The sequence below is a fragment of the Diabrotica virgifera genome, chromosome 3 (assembly GCF_917563875.1).
Source record: "Diabrotica virgifera virgifera chromosome 3, PGI_DIABVI_V3a".
Lineage (NCBI taxonomy): Eukaryota > Metazoa > Arthropoda > Insecta > Coleoptera > Chrysomelidae > Diabrotica > Diabrotica virgifera.
The window spans coordinates 256555123-256570072 of record NC_065445.1 but is presented as its reverse complement, the minus strand read 5'-3'; the positions used below and the strand labels follow the sequence as shown (position 1 = coordinate 256570072).

At 34.7% G+C, this 14950-nt stretch overlaps 1 protein-coding gene across 6 annotated transcripts in view; it reads left to right on the top strand.

Annotated features, from left to right (window-relative positions):
- The window catches only part of LOC114338747 (trafficking kinesin-binding protein milt), a 318823-nt gene that overhangs the window by 275161 nt on the left and 28712 nt on the right, over window positions 1–14950 (top strand). For 5 of the 6 annotated variants that reach the window (XM_050647317.1, XM_050647318.1, XM_050647315.1 and 2 more), the window contains 8 exons: window positions 8601–8717; window positions 8875–9005; window positions 9216–9517; window positions 10061–10342; window positions 11058–11186; window positions 11278–11487; window positions 11548–11861; window positions 14007–14266. In XM_050647317.1, coding sequence (XP_050503274.1) covers window positions 8601–8717; window positions 8875–9005; window positions 9216–9517; window positions 10061–10342; window positions 11058–11186; window positions 11278–11487; window positions 11548–11861; window positions 14007–14266 — 1745 coding nt within the window. The remainder of the gene's footprint in view (window positions 1–8600; window positions 8718–8874; window positions 9006–9215; window positions 9518–10060; window positions 10343–11057; window positions 11187–11277; window positions 11488–11547; window positions 11862–14006; window positions 14267–14950) is intronic. The other variant, XM_050647316.1, reaches the window with a different exon arrangement.

Below are 14950 nucleotides of genomic sequence, written 5' to 3'. Positions count from 1 at the left end.
AACTCAGCTTAGAATGAACGAAAAATGAAAAATGGACGTGGGTTTGGATTTTGGATATTGACGGGAGGGTGGCGCGATGGCATGACGCGGTGTATCGCCACTCACGACCAGACGGCATGATGGCCAGATGGCGTCAAGCAACGGCATGACGCGATGGATGAAGCGAATGGAAAACCGGATTTTGGCATCACGCCAAAAAAACAATCATGATTCGACACTCACGATCAAAATTTGACTGTATATCACGCCATTTGACGCGATGGCATAATAGGTCTGGATCCCGCGTACCAAAAAAAAGTTGATTAATAGCAAGCTGAAAATTTGTTAATAGCTTAAGGGTGTCTAGTCAGACAAATTTTGATATACTGGAACACTGGAACAGGGTAAGTTTTAATTGTGGAACAGGTTAAAAATTTGGAACGTCAGATGTATTTTGTCCGACAGAACTTCCGATTGATTTGTTACCCTTTCATTAAATTCTCATGCAAAAATCAGACCGCTATTACTAACCAACATGATTCCTGTCATTTGACATGTTATTCGTGTTCCACTCGTTAAAATGCCCAGTTGGTAATAAACACCAGACTGATTTTTGCATGAGAGTTTAAGAGGAAACAGTAGCGATCAACAGGTACCGAAAACGCGTTCCAAGATTGCGGCTGTAATTTTGAATATTTTTTCGAGGTATGTGGCACATGTATTCGTCATATAATAAAGAATGGCGGTACAGAGCCCAATTTGAAAAATATAATATGTAGAAATTACTCTGTAATCAAATACAATATTAAAAAAACTTTAGTATTTTAGTAGCTCCAAAATGACACAAAATCTAGGCATCGGATAAAAAAGTTTATTTGAAGAAGGTGTATTTTTTTATTCTTCTTAATGGCGGTACACGCTCGTTTTTTAATATGGGAAATAATTACAGAGTAATTTCCACATATTAATATATTTTTCAAATTGGGCTTTGTACCGCCATTCTTTATTATATTACGAATACGTGTGCCAAATATCTCGAAAAAATATTCAAAATTACAGCTGCAATCCTAGAACGCGTTTTTGCTACCTGTTGATCGCTACTGTTTTCTCTTAATGAAAGGGCAACAAATTAATTCGAAGTTCTGTCCGACAAAATACATCTGACGTTTTCGTAGTCTGACGTTCCAAATTTTTAACCTTTTCCACCATTAAAACTTCCCCTGTTCAAGTGTTCCCATATATCAAAGTTTGTCCGACAGTCCGACTAGACACTGTTAAGCTATGAACAAATTTTCAGCTTGCTATTAATCAACTTTTTTTTCTTTTGCGGGATCCAGACCTATAACCGTCCACCTTTAGTTTTCTTTCTCGCATAAGCAATGCTATGAGATCTACAATGAAACAGGATCGGGTAACTAGCCTAGCAACTTTGTGCATTGAGAATGATTTGGTAAAAACATACGATTTTTCGAAAATTATAGACATCTTTGCCAATCGAAAAGCACCGGTAATGTAAATATTTTGACTATTATAAAAATATAATTACAATTTAATAAAAGTTATATTTGAAATGTTTCTTATTATTTATTATTGATAATTTTATTTCCATAAAAATTAAACAATTTTTTTCGCTCTTCACTTTTTGCCGGGGGCCCGCTCTTCACTTCTTACCGGGGCCCACTCGTCCCTCTCGGCGGCCCTGCTCGTTTGTAGTCGTTATCGTTATGATCTTGTCGCTCCTTACTAGGTCTCTCAGCGTGTTTCCAGTGATTCTTCTGAGAATTCTTTATTCTGCTTTTTCCAGCATTCTCTGTGTTTTGGCTGTGTCGGGTCTTGTTTCTGATGCGTCCGCGTACTGGCCTTATAGATTCTTGATTACATCTCACAGTTAATGTGTCGGTTATACCATTGCTAATCGTTGTATTTGATCCTTACTTCTTTTTCACCGTCTACATAGCTGGACTGTATAATCCCTAGGTAATTTATTTTCATTATTTGTTCATTGTCAATGACTTCTAGTGTAAGCACATCTTATTGGTTTACTAGTTACTAGTGTTCTAGTTTTCTGAGTTAAAATCGTCATCACCTTGTCTCTATGAGAAAAATATTTATAGTTCATCAGTAGGGTGCTAATCTTGCTGAAGACTCCCTCCTCCTTTATCCGGGCTTGGGAGATGGGACCGGCAACAGTATTGTTAAGCTACTCGGTCCATCCAACATCACTATCACTGCTGGCTGACAGAGTTAGAAATCGATACCAGAGAGTCCAGTGCCTCGATTTTTGACCCTTCGCTTCGTTATCGAACGTATTCGCTTCGTTATCGAACGTATTCGCTTCGTATCTGTTTAGTAGACATAGCGAATACGTTCGATAACGAAGCTAAGGGTCTAAAATCGCGGCACAGTACCTCGATTTTTGGCCCTTCGCTTCGTTATCGGTCTCGGTCATTCGCTATCTGTACACTAAACAGATACGAAGCGAATACGTTCGATAACGAAGCGAGGGGTCAAAAATCGAGGCCCATGTAGGCTGTAGACCACTTTAATAATTCACAATTTAGACAGTTTGCTTTGATTTTTTTTGCATGCATAATTTTTAACTTCAGAATTTTTTGAAAACGATTTTTTGACAGGAAATCAAAATTTTAAAGCAAATGTAAAATGTATTTCTCATTACAATCAACTGAGGTTTAATAGCGTACATAACAAGCAATTGGACTTGGTTAAGTCCTAGGTTTCACCCAACATGACCAGAAGTAGAACTGGAAATCGATATATGGACTCTTCATGTAACTTTGCGTATATTTGTACTGACAAATGATGTCACTAATTTTGAGTCATTTTTACCGAATTTCCGCCCATAATTTTTTAACCGGAGGTGATATAAAAGCCGGAAGTATACAGGGTGTTTGGTAAAGAATGGGCCATAGCTTAACTTTAGATTCCTGAAGTTAAAATAGGCCGATTTAAGCTAACTTACCTTAGTACAAAAATTGATATTAACCTAAATACAGGGTGTCAAAGTTAAACTTTAATTTTATTTACTTTTGAATAGTTCCTGACAGGCATGTGACAACAACACGAAATTTGGTAAGTGGTGCTGGTATTGTACGATCTACTAAATTATGTTAAACAAAAGTTTCTGGCTACTACCAGAGGCGTACGACGGGGGAACGTGAATGGTTGACCCTTCCCAAATTCTACGTCACTGGTGGAATTGCTATTTTAGTGCAATTTTTTGATTCTCCAATACTTTCTATGTAAAAAACATACTCTTCGTTCGTAACGATAAAGCCATTAGTTTTCGAGATATTTGAAGCTAAAAACGAAGGAGCATAATACATTAATCAAAATAAGTGCGCCTTTTCATTTTTAACTTCAAATGGCTCGAAAACTAATGACTTTATCGTTACGAATGAAGAGTATATTATTTGCATAGAAAGTACTGGAGAATCTAAAAATTATGCTAAAATAGCCGTTTCATCAGTGACGTAAAATTTGGGAAGGGTCAACCATTCACTTTCCCCTATCGTACGCCTTTGGTATTAACCACAAACGATTATTTAACATAATTTAGTAGGGTGTACAGTACCTACACTTTCTGCCAAGTACCATAAGGATATGTCAAATATGTAGTTTTATAGTACTGGGCACACATAGTTCTTAAAGTTTTAAATAAAGAATAAATTATTAAAAAAAAAGAATACTTTAAAATAATTTGACATATCCGTGTGATACTTGGCAGAAAGTGTAGGCACTGTACACCCTACTAAATTATGTTAAATAATCGTTTCTGGCTACTACCAGAGGCGTACGACAGGGGAAAGTGAATGGTTGACCCTTCCCAAATTCTACACCACTGATGAAACTGCTATTTTAGCATAATTTTTAGATTCTCCAACACTTTCTATGCAAATAATATACTCTTAATTCGTAACGATAAAGTCATTAGTTTTCGAGATATTTGAAGTTAAAAATGAAAAGGCACACTTATTTTTCATTAATGTATTACTCTTTCATTTTTAGCTTCAAATATCTCGAAAACTAATGGCTTTATCGTTACGAATGAAGAGTATGTTTTTACATAGAAAGTAAATTTGCACTAAAATAGCAATTCCGCCAGTGGCGTAGAATTTGGGAAGGGTCAACCATTCACGATCCCTCGTCGTACGCCTCTGGTAGTAGCCAGAAACGTTTGTTTAACATAATTTAGTAGATTGTACAATACCAGCACCACTTACCATTACCAAATTTCATGTTGTTGTCCCATGGCTGTCAGGAAATATTCAAAAATAAATAAAATAAAAGTTTAACTTTGACATTTCGATTATCATCAACTTTTGTACTAAGGTAAGTTAGCTTAAATCGACTTATTTTAAGCTCAGGAATTTAAGCTTAAGCTATGGCCCATTCTTTACCAAACACCCTGTATATGTATTTGTTCTGGTCTTGCTAAGGCACGTCGAGTAATATATCGCTTGTACTATTGGTGACTTTAAAAAACAGTACTTCCGGTTGCAAGTCTGGAACCGAAAGTCCCTAGGTCTAATTTCTCACCTTTAACACCATCTTTCGGTTATAAGCTCTCATTCGACACCTCATTTGTCATTTTATCTGCTCTAATAACGAACCAGTTCTATTCGAGGACAGACGGACGGACAGACGGACAGACAGAAATGAATAAATCAAGGTTTTCATCGTTTTTTCAATGTTGTAAAATGGGTAAAAATCTTATCTTGGATATACAATGTAGACATACAGATCCGAGTACTAAAAATAAACCTTATCTTAGCAAAAATGTCTGCGTAATCAACCTATCTAACAGACAGTCCTGTACTGTAATTATGATATAAAAGATTTATTAGCGAATAAACTGCCACCATTATGTAAATAAGATAGCCTTAAATATATATTGTTTACATCTCCGTCGAATGACAATGTAATTACATAAAACCGATTATACTGTGCGCCTGTGCCCGATCTTATAGAGATTCAACCTCTGCAACGATTCAGTCAACATTTTCTCGGTCTAAAATTAGTTCTAGTATGCACTATATTATATATCTCGATCGCCGTTAACTATATATTGGTTAATGTATTTTAAATTGAGTTTTCGCCGGTTTTTCTAGTCGTAAAAAAGTTCGAATGTAGGTGGTGAAACTGTTTCGTGTGTTTATTTCTGCGACGCCGCTACTAATTTTGTGTTTTACCGGAATTTAGTGCTTGGTTGTGTTTAAAATTTGTGTTTTAAATAAAGAAGATACAATTCTTGACCTATTTCTTACTAAGTAGTTTATGGTAAGTTATATATAAGACGATGCTCAATAAAGTAGTGTTTTTTTAGACAATTATTGACCATTTTACCATGGAAACCATGGTTTACAATTTTGTACACCTTTGGTACACTATTTGTTTCTCTTTACTTTAGCACATTCCGCAATTATTACTCTTCGTAGATTACTGTTGAATGTTTCTGGCTATTTTTAGTACATACGAGTCTCTTTATTTTACTTCGCTCACGTTAGAATATTTCTTGCCCCTGTTCCCTGAGATTCTTCACAAGTGTGTTAATCCCCGGAGTATTTTTTGTTAATTTTGACCGACTTTCCTTCTTCTCTACGTGCCATCTCCGCGACGAAGGTTGGCAATCATCATTGCTATTATAACTTTTGACACTACAGCCCGAAAGAGCTGCATCCAAACCATTCTCTGAGGTTTCTCAGCCAGTCCATTTTTCTTCTGTTTTCTCCAGAACTTTCCACTGTTCTTTAATTTCGGCGTTCTAAAAATTTTTACTTACCACTTATACCTACCTACTGCTTAGAGCCCTTTTTACTTTTTCTTTCTTAGAAATCCAACAGAAATACAATTCAGCCTCATCTCATCAGTTCTGGGGACATTTAGATATTGTATATGTACAATTTCGCAATTTAAAATTGCGAAAACCTCCAATAGTGGGTTACGAAAACAAGGGAATACTTATTTTATCTTGATTTTTTCACCCCCGTGACACTCGTTACGGCTGCCACTAATTATTCGAATTATTGTACGTAGATTAACAATATTCTTTGTTAACAATGTTTATTTTCTTCTTGATTTGCCTATCGGTGACGGATGTTGGCAATGATCGTGGCAATCTTTATCTTGTTTTAAGTCTTCAGTACCGGAAAAGTTGTACAGATGTGTTGAACCAGTTTTGAAATTCATTAACCAGGATATTCGTCTTTTTCCTGGACCTCGTTTTCCAAATATTTTTTGTTGTAGGATGGTTTGTAGGAGAGAACATCGTTCAAGGTCCACGATTAAACACCATACAAAAGGATATCCTAGACACGCAGAATTCTTACTTTTATACCAAGAGAGAGGCTCTTGAAGAAGACCTCCATCCCGATAAAGGTTGATCTAGCTTTTCCGATGCTGCTCTTATCGCCTTGTTACTTGTTAGTCCATTCTTCATTTATTATGGTGCCGATGTAGTTTGTTGTATGTTTATTGTAATCCTTCGTTTACTGTAATCATTCTGTATTCTATATTCACTAGCTTTTCCGCCAAATACTTTCAATATTTACAACAGTTCATCTCTCGTTATTTTTATAGTAGTAAGTCATCATTGTAGGCAAAGATTATTGTTATTGTTATACTTGCATTATCATTACAACTTTACTTCATATTGCTATACCAAAAGTATATTAAATTTGACATTTAATTCACCGGTTTCGATTGCTTTTGTCATTCTCACTTTATTTAGACGTTTTAATTTTTTGAAGCAAAAAAGGATTTTACTGTGCGTTGCGAAAGAAAGAAGATGAAAATCACTCAGTTACTTTTCAACTAATAACTGCTTTTTATTTTCAATTAAACTACAACAAAACAAAGACATTACTTGAAAGCTATTTTCTTGTGGCATTTTTTGAATATTTTTAGGACGATTTCCGACGTGAAAATCGAAGCGTTAAAATAAACGTATTTTCAACTGAAATTGTGGTTAATTCGCATTAAAGGTAGTAAAAAAATTACAAACAATTTCAAAATGTTGCGTCAAGGCTTTTATCAAATAGTGATTGATGTTCCCTGGAACTTAGGCTTCGATTATTGCGTAGTCATGTAACCTTTTAGCTAAGAATGTATGGTCTGGATGTTCTGCGCATTAACATAGAAAAACAATTTGCGTGTTTGAAATTTAGGCCACGAGATGAATACTCCGTATATACATAAAATCGACGTAGAAATTCTTAGACGAATGGGGCAACATAAGAAACTGCTTGGGATGCTCAAAGATAATATCTCACCTGGATGACAAGTGACATTCTGCAAACGCACTTATGACATCGTTTTCTGCAGAAAATAGACTAAATAGAAGTGTTCTTTAAGTTTGGAAACTTGCAGTAATTAACTAGTAAGAAGCAGTAAGTGCAGTAACTAGTTTGAAGACAGCTTAAGCGATCATTTGAATTCCCGATAGGACGAGCGATTTGATTGAAAAGTGAAAATGGAGATGTCAACAAAAGTATGAAAAGGACTTTTTCGTTTAAAAATGTGAGAGCTTTTAACAATAATTATCGTCCTTGAAGATCTACAACCTATTAGAGAAGATCGCTTCACTGAACTTTTTTCATTTTCTTGCCCTTGCGTTTTTTTTTTCAATTTACCTTTTATTACTATTACTTAAACTGTTTGCTAAACTCTATTCAAGGTTAAACCAAGTTAAACGTTTCATGTTTGACACCCATTGTGATAACTAAAATTTCCTCAAATAAAAAGATCTTTGTCATAAATTACACTGGTTGAGGTAGGAAAATACTGGTTCTTTTTATTGCTTCTATAATCAGTATAATTCGTCAGTGTCATGACCCATGTTTCCAATGGAATTATTTCTAATTGAGTGATGTAAGCAAAACGATTTGTAAAAGATCAACATATTTATTAATAAAATTGGGTCTAGGATATCTGATAACAAAAACAACTAATCAGAGTATCAGCGACTGGGGTGATAACTTGTCCAATAAAATATTACATATATATATATATATATATATATATATATATATATATATATATATATATAAATTACTTTTTCTTCTCTAAACTCCTTTTACCTGGATATCGGATTATAAGAATTACAGAAACTAAAAATTCTTCTATATGTGCTGAATAAAACCAAAAAAACTGTTTTTAACAAGCTAAAAATACAATCAGCTTAAAAATAAATATTCTTTCTTCCTTTTTTCGTTTTTATTCTTTCTTCCTTCCTTCTTGCTTTTTTCTTCATATTATCATGACTCATATGTTATAGCGTATTTGATTGTATTTGATCGTTGGGTGTTGTAAACTGGACAGCTGTCTGTCTGTGACATGTAAGATTTTTATTCTCTTTATTGGCTAAAAAAACTTATTTCTTTCAGAAACGTTAGTCGAAGCTTTAATAAGATCTATTTTTTGTTAAATACTTGTGACTTTATTGCATAAAAAAATGAAAAAAATGTGGTAAAAAAGTAGTTCAAAGCAGCTACGTAATAATAAGTTTCAAGATAGCAACCATTTCTACAACAATATTTTTTATACATATTTACTTATGTTTTAATATGTTATCTTTTTTTAATGACTATACATTTTTGTTCCAGCTTCTCTGGAAGATGAAAACAAGGCCTTAAAAGCTGAATATTGCCGGTTAGCATCCTGCGCTGATGATATTGAAGCCCAAGAAGCCAGGTTACTCAAAGATCTCACAGGACAATTAAGTAAGCTTAATGTGATTGTGATCGCTCACATGTACATTTTCCCTAACATTCTTAATTTTATTATTTCTTGTTACAATATTCAACCATCACTTTTTCTACTACTATCCAAATTAGTTTTTAAGCATTTCATATTTTCATAGCTACATTTTGTTTACAGCTTGTGCCAATTCAAGTATGACTTATTTGGAGGACGAATTGGATAGATTAAAAGAAGAAAGCAGACTCCAGCACGAGCAAATTTTGGCACTGCAATCTCAACTACAAGATACTGAAGGCAAATTACAGAAGGTAAGAAGTGAACATTATGATAATTGAATTGTTCAAATTAAAACCAACCATGTTCAAACATTGATGGCAGCAATGATGCCATGTTGAACACTAATTATCTTAGATGGTATATCTCAATATGCAAACTAAGCTCACATATTTTTTCTTCCAGTTGTTTTGTACGTTGTTTTTATAGACAATTAATTTTACAGTTCTTTTCTTGTCCTCTAGGTATTAGCTGAAAACGATGAAGCCAACGGTCTTCTACAAATCACCAAAGAAAATCAAGGCAGCTTAGCGGTAGAACTGTCAGAATTCAAAGCGCGCTACTATGAAGTCGAAGCGCTGTTCCGTGATGCGCAAGAGCAACTGCGCAAGCTCAGAAAGAAACAAACGCCCGGTGCCAGAATCAACATGTTTTCCTCTCTCGGACAGACGGCCCTTGGGCCATACGACAGTTTACAGAGCGAACTGTCCATGTCAATGCATTCTGAACCCAGTACTGATTCTGGAATATCCAGTACCGATATGATGTAAGTATAGATCATATAAAATTATATTTTAATTTATATTTAAGAATATATTTCAATAACTGAGGAAAAATTTGCTAATGTATGAATGCTGACAATGTTACAACTGTAACAAACCAAACCCCTGTTCGGCGCCTATGCAAGGGATGTTGCCATTTGGGGATCGCCAACCAGCCACGTATGGTGTTTAAGTGACCTAGAGTGTGTGTGGTCCGACCGTTGTGTTTATATTCTGTTTTCAGATGTAGAAAAATAGACAAACAGTATTATTATGGAGGTAATGATACACTCTGATACAGATACACGAAATACACGTCTTTAATTGACTTCCCAACGAGTAGTAATGTTACATATTGACGCCCAATGTGGGGTTTTTATTTGAGAAAATTACGATTGGATAAATCAAATGTTTGCTGTATTTCAGTAGTGTTAAGGTTAGGTAAATATATTTTAATGGAATAAAGTTTCAACAGAAAAGTTTTAATATAAAATATGTTGTTATTTTTTCTTAGCACTGTAACTTTTAAACAAACTATCTATTTCCAGGCCCCAATATAAGAAAGTCTTCGAAACAGTACGTTGTGCCTCACAGAACTCCTTAAGCGGCAGTGATAGTCTCGGTAGCTTCCATTCTGGCATGGGCGGTTACGTCAGCAGTACTGGTGCTAACTCTAGACCTCGAACGTCGTCGAGGATGCAAACTGGTGCCGATCTAAGACGATCTTCTGGTTCTATATATAGTAGCAGTTCTTTAGGATATCCTAGTATAGATTCCACGGGATATTCTGATACGGATTCTAGTCATACAGACTCGGAAGAAGGATATCCGTAAGTAGTTTTGTGTGTTTATTTTAATATAAGTATTTACATATCATGTATATCACTGTTTGCTTTTTTTTGGCATCTTCTCTACATTATACTACTACTTAGTTAACTGTCTTTTCCTTCAGCACACACATTAAATGTTTTACACATGAGAGTGAGGGGAAATTCTCCTGAGAGAAACTTAAGAAATAATTGACTACCTGTCAGGGTGAAACAAATGATGGAGACAACTGTATCTGCGTGGTCTTACTTACTTACAGGTGCTGTACATTGTACAACTCATCGTGCGTCTTGGCTGACTATGTAGGGTTCTATGGTCTTTATCATTGTATAAAAAACAATGAACTTTTTATCAATTTTGAGACAATTCTTCTGTTGCTAAGAATAGGCTACATTTTGTATTCTTTTTATTTGTATCTAGAGTTTGTTTTCATTACCTCACTGTGATTTTTAATTCCATTCATGACTATGAATTATTTATTCATATCTTTATGCTATTCCCTTCATCACCTTATACTCCGTATGGTCTTGCTTTTACTACGTGTACCTTTTGATTTTTATTTCCCACATTATCACACTTGCTTTACATATTTCTCAGCTACTAACTGTCAAAAAATGTGGCCATTAATACACTAACACAACTGCACGCATAATGCTTGGCTTTGTCTAATGGCCATGTATATTTCTGTGCTATAAAAGAAATCTTTGTTTTACACAGAGGCGGCCCCCAGAAGGGCATTCCGGGAGTACCTGGTGCTACAGAGCTGGAGGCTGCATTGAAGAGATTAACGCCTGCAGAGATTCTGGCGCGAAGAGCAAATCTCCAACATGGACCTACATACGGAGGGTAAATTATTTCATAAAACCATATTAATTTATATTAAAATTTCATAATTTGTTAATGTTAGCTCTTGAATAAAATATTTTTTTATTTCTAGTTACGAAGGCGATTCGTACCTGCCCTTCGGTTGTCGAACACCTGACAGTTTAATGTCAACAGGCTCCTGTAACTATCTTGGTTGGAAGTTGCCTGAGAAACTTCAGATCGTAAAGCCAATGGAAGGTTCAAAGACGTTACACCAGTGGTCGCAGCTAGCTCAACCTACCTTCGGTGGTATTTTAGACGAAAGACCCGGTGTTAAAATAAGGTAACACAAAGTCTAACGAAATTATAACGTCTATATCTACTTCCAAATGTTTATTTTTAGAGGAGGAAAAGAATTAGAAGAACTCGGCCTAGAATCGTACGCCCTCAGTGATTTAGAAGAAGACGAGGAATACTCAAATCCCGGTAAACTCTTCGATACGTCAATGCACACATACACCTATACTAATAGCACCATAATGCATCCCGATGATGGTACTACGTCGGTGACGCACAGCCAGAGGGGCAGCAGGATGGCTTCGATATGTTCCAGCGTCCAGCCATCACCTCCACAAACACCCATGGCTTCGAGTAGGCGCAATTCTTGTAGCACATTCTCCACCACTCTAGGACTAGCGAAGATGTTAAATGAAAGAGGTTAGTTTATTTTATATTCGTCAGCATCATTTCAGCTGATACGTTACACGGTCCCCTTCCCCATGAAACGTAATATTTAACATATTAAAGTCAAAGGTTGAAATATAAAAATCCAAAATTTTAGATGCTTTTTAACATAAATTACAAAAAAAATTCAAAGTCATAAAATCAAATTTCAAAAAAAAATTGTCAACACTGGTTCTCTATTGTCTAAAAAGCTGTAATTTCAATTTTTTATGAACATTTCCAAAACATTTCAAAAATATACTTGGCACATACTGTATACAGTTTTATCTATAGCCCGTTCCACCTTGACTTTACAGTGTAGGGAACATAGGCAATGCGGTCCTTATGAGAGTTTTTAGCGCTGTTATACCGATTTTATCAAAAATAATTTGTAATCGAACATTATAGAGATTAAATTAAAACTATTTTAGAAAGACAATTTACAATTAGGATTCGTATGTGTTTAAGTTTATTTGATATAAGTATATTTATTACGCATATGAATCCTAAAATTGTAGATTGTCTTTCTAAAACAGTTTTAATTTAATCTCTCTAGTTCGATTACAAATTCTTTTTGATAAAATCGGCATCACGCGCTAAGAACTCTCATAAGGACCGCAAGGTGAAACGGTAGTGACTTGTCGGATAAATGTAATTTGTTCTATTTTGTCTAAATGTGTTACGGCGCATTGCATTCCGCAATAAGTCCAGGCCTATCTTCATTTTTATGACCAGTACATATCAATACGAAGTAGTGTGTGATAACCGGATAATATAAGAAGGCCAGTAAAGCTTTTCAGTGATGATATAGTCACTTTAAAATAATTAAGGTTGTTTCGTGTACATACTTTTCGAAATACTGAACCATGTTTGATAACAGTTCTTGGTTAAAATAATAATAATAGTCTCCCGTTTTATACCGCTGACGCTGCTTTGGGATTATAGCAGGGTAGTATGCTATATCTAGGGCCTACGGTATACAAGGAAGCTAACAGGCACCAAAGGCTTCTTCGTTAGTGAGCTCATCAATGGGAATCAAATAATATACCATTCTAAGGTTGTAGCGACATCTATGCATAGAAACATGAAGTCAAAAGACTTCTCGTTGATGTTAGGATACTTTTATGCCGACAATACATCAGCAGTTTACCCATGCAAATAGAGTATAAACTCATACAAACAAGTCATATTATACTCCGTTGGATTAACGTCACGAAAACCATGGCTATCATCACGTCTATTTACTTTTTTACGTTGCACGCGAATGACTGGAGTTCAGTTCCCCGCCAAAGAGAAACTTGTTTTATTCATTAACTTTTTATCTTTTATTATTTTACATCTTATAAATTTATTAAACAATCAATTAATTTAAAACGAAATAAGTAACCAGTGTATATCTTCCATATCTAATTTATATTTAACGTAGCCTGATTTTTGTCTTTCGCTTTCGAAATTTATATACAGCTTGTTCACTTTAGTTGGCAACATATATGGGAAACTTTTTTTATTCTTAATTTTACGAAAAAAGTTATTCTTCATAAAAAGTTCTACGTGGTCTAAAGCCCAAGTGGAAACTAGCATATATCAAATTTTATCAATCTTATACGAGTATTGTAAAAAATATGAATTTCGTTCAAGAGTAAAGTACCTTTATATTTTACAATGTCGAAAACTGTTATTATAAACAGTTGTTTGGAATTAAAACTACGTGTTAATATGTAATTACAACCTTCTCATTGAAAAAAATATTTACAGATTTTTTCAAACTACCGATACCGAACATTGTTTTTATTTATTACAAATATAATAACTCCTCCATTTCGGTAAAAAAAATGATAAGCAAATTTTCACAGAACTAAATTCATTAAAAATTTAATGAACTTTGAAGAGGTATTACCTTTCATTCTTTCAATTAGGTAATGTGTGCCTTGTATTTTAGCGATGCATTTAAGTATTAAGTATGTAACAGTAGGTTAGATGTAAGGCAATACCTTGAAAATTGTTTTGATGGAAAAGTTATAAGTACATCGGGTTTCTGAAATTTTTTGGCCTCCTCGGCCTCCAGATTTGACACCACTCGTTTTTTTTCATTTTTTTCTTTCTCATGTTTCATTTAAAAAAAATGTTTCCATATTTCAGGTATAAAAGCAATAACCCCATCATGCGTGCCGACTCCAAGCGGCCCCAACAGTTTCACGCCAACGGCGACCCCACACAACAGCCCCGATAGTAGTCCGATGTCAACACGATCTGGTTCTCCCGAACCTTACGAGGAATTAAGCCTGCCGCAGCTTATCTTTAGCTCGGTTCCGACGTTCCTCAGGGACACTATCGGAGGAGGGGCCAAGAAGAAGGTTCCTCTTCCGAAACACAAGAGGGAAAGACTCGAGAAAAACGAGGTAATAATGGATCTGACTAGATGTTGCTTACATTTCTATTTCTTTTGATAACCTTTATGTTTATAGATCTTTTTGCTAGTTTGTTTTGTTTTTGGTGTTATGAAGATTCGGTTCCACTTAATTTAATAATGTAGTAGATTAATTTGAGCTTAGTTTTGTTATCATTTAAACTTTGATTATTGCCGAATGATGTAAATACTAATTTAAACAAAGTGATATTGATTTTATTTGTATATGTAGCTATTGTTTTCTTTGTTGAATCTCCAGATATTTATTAAATTGATTACTTTATAATTGTATTGATTATTTAGTTAATATATACCTACAGCAGAAGCTGGTATACATTGGACGCATTATATTCTTGTTCTCATGTTTTACGCTATTATCTGCTCTCTGTTTTAATTACCAGCTTGAGAATATTTCAATCATTTATTGGGAATATTCTATATTTGTAATATCTAACAAAAAAGAAGAATGGACTGAATACAAAACAGAAATAGAAAAGACTTCATGATCCAATGGCATTACAGCTCGTTAAGAGCCAAAGCCTTCTTCACTACAATGTACTTCTTCATGCACTAACTCAAAAGGAATAAATCGTCTTCTAAGTCATCTTGATACCCAAGTATCGGTCTTCCTTTAGCTGTCTGTCCAATAAGCCCTATGCAATCAAAAACTTTTCTG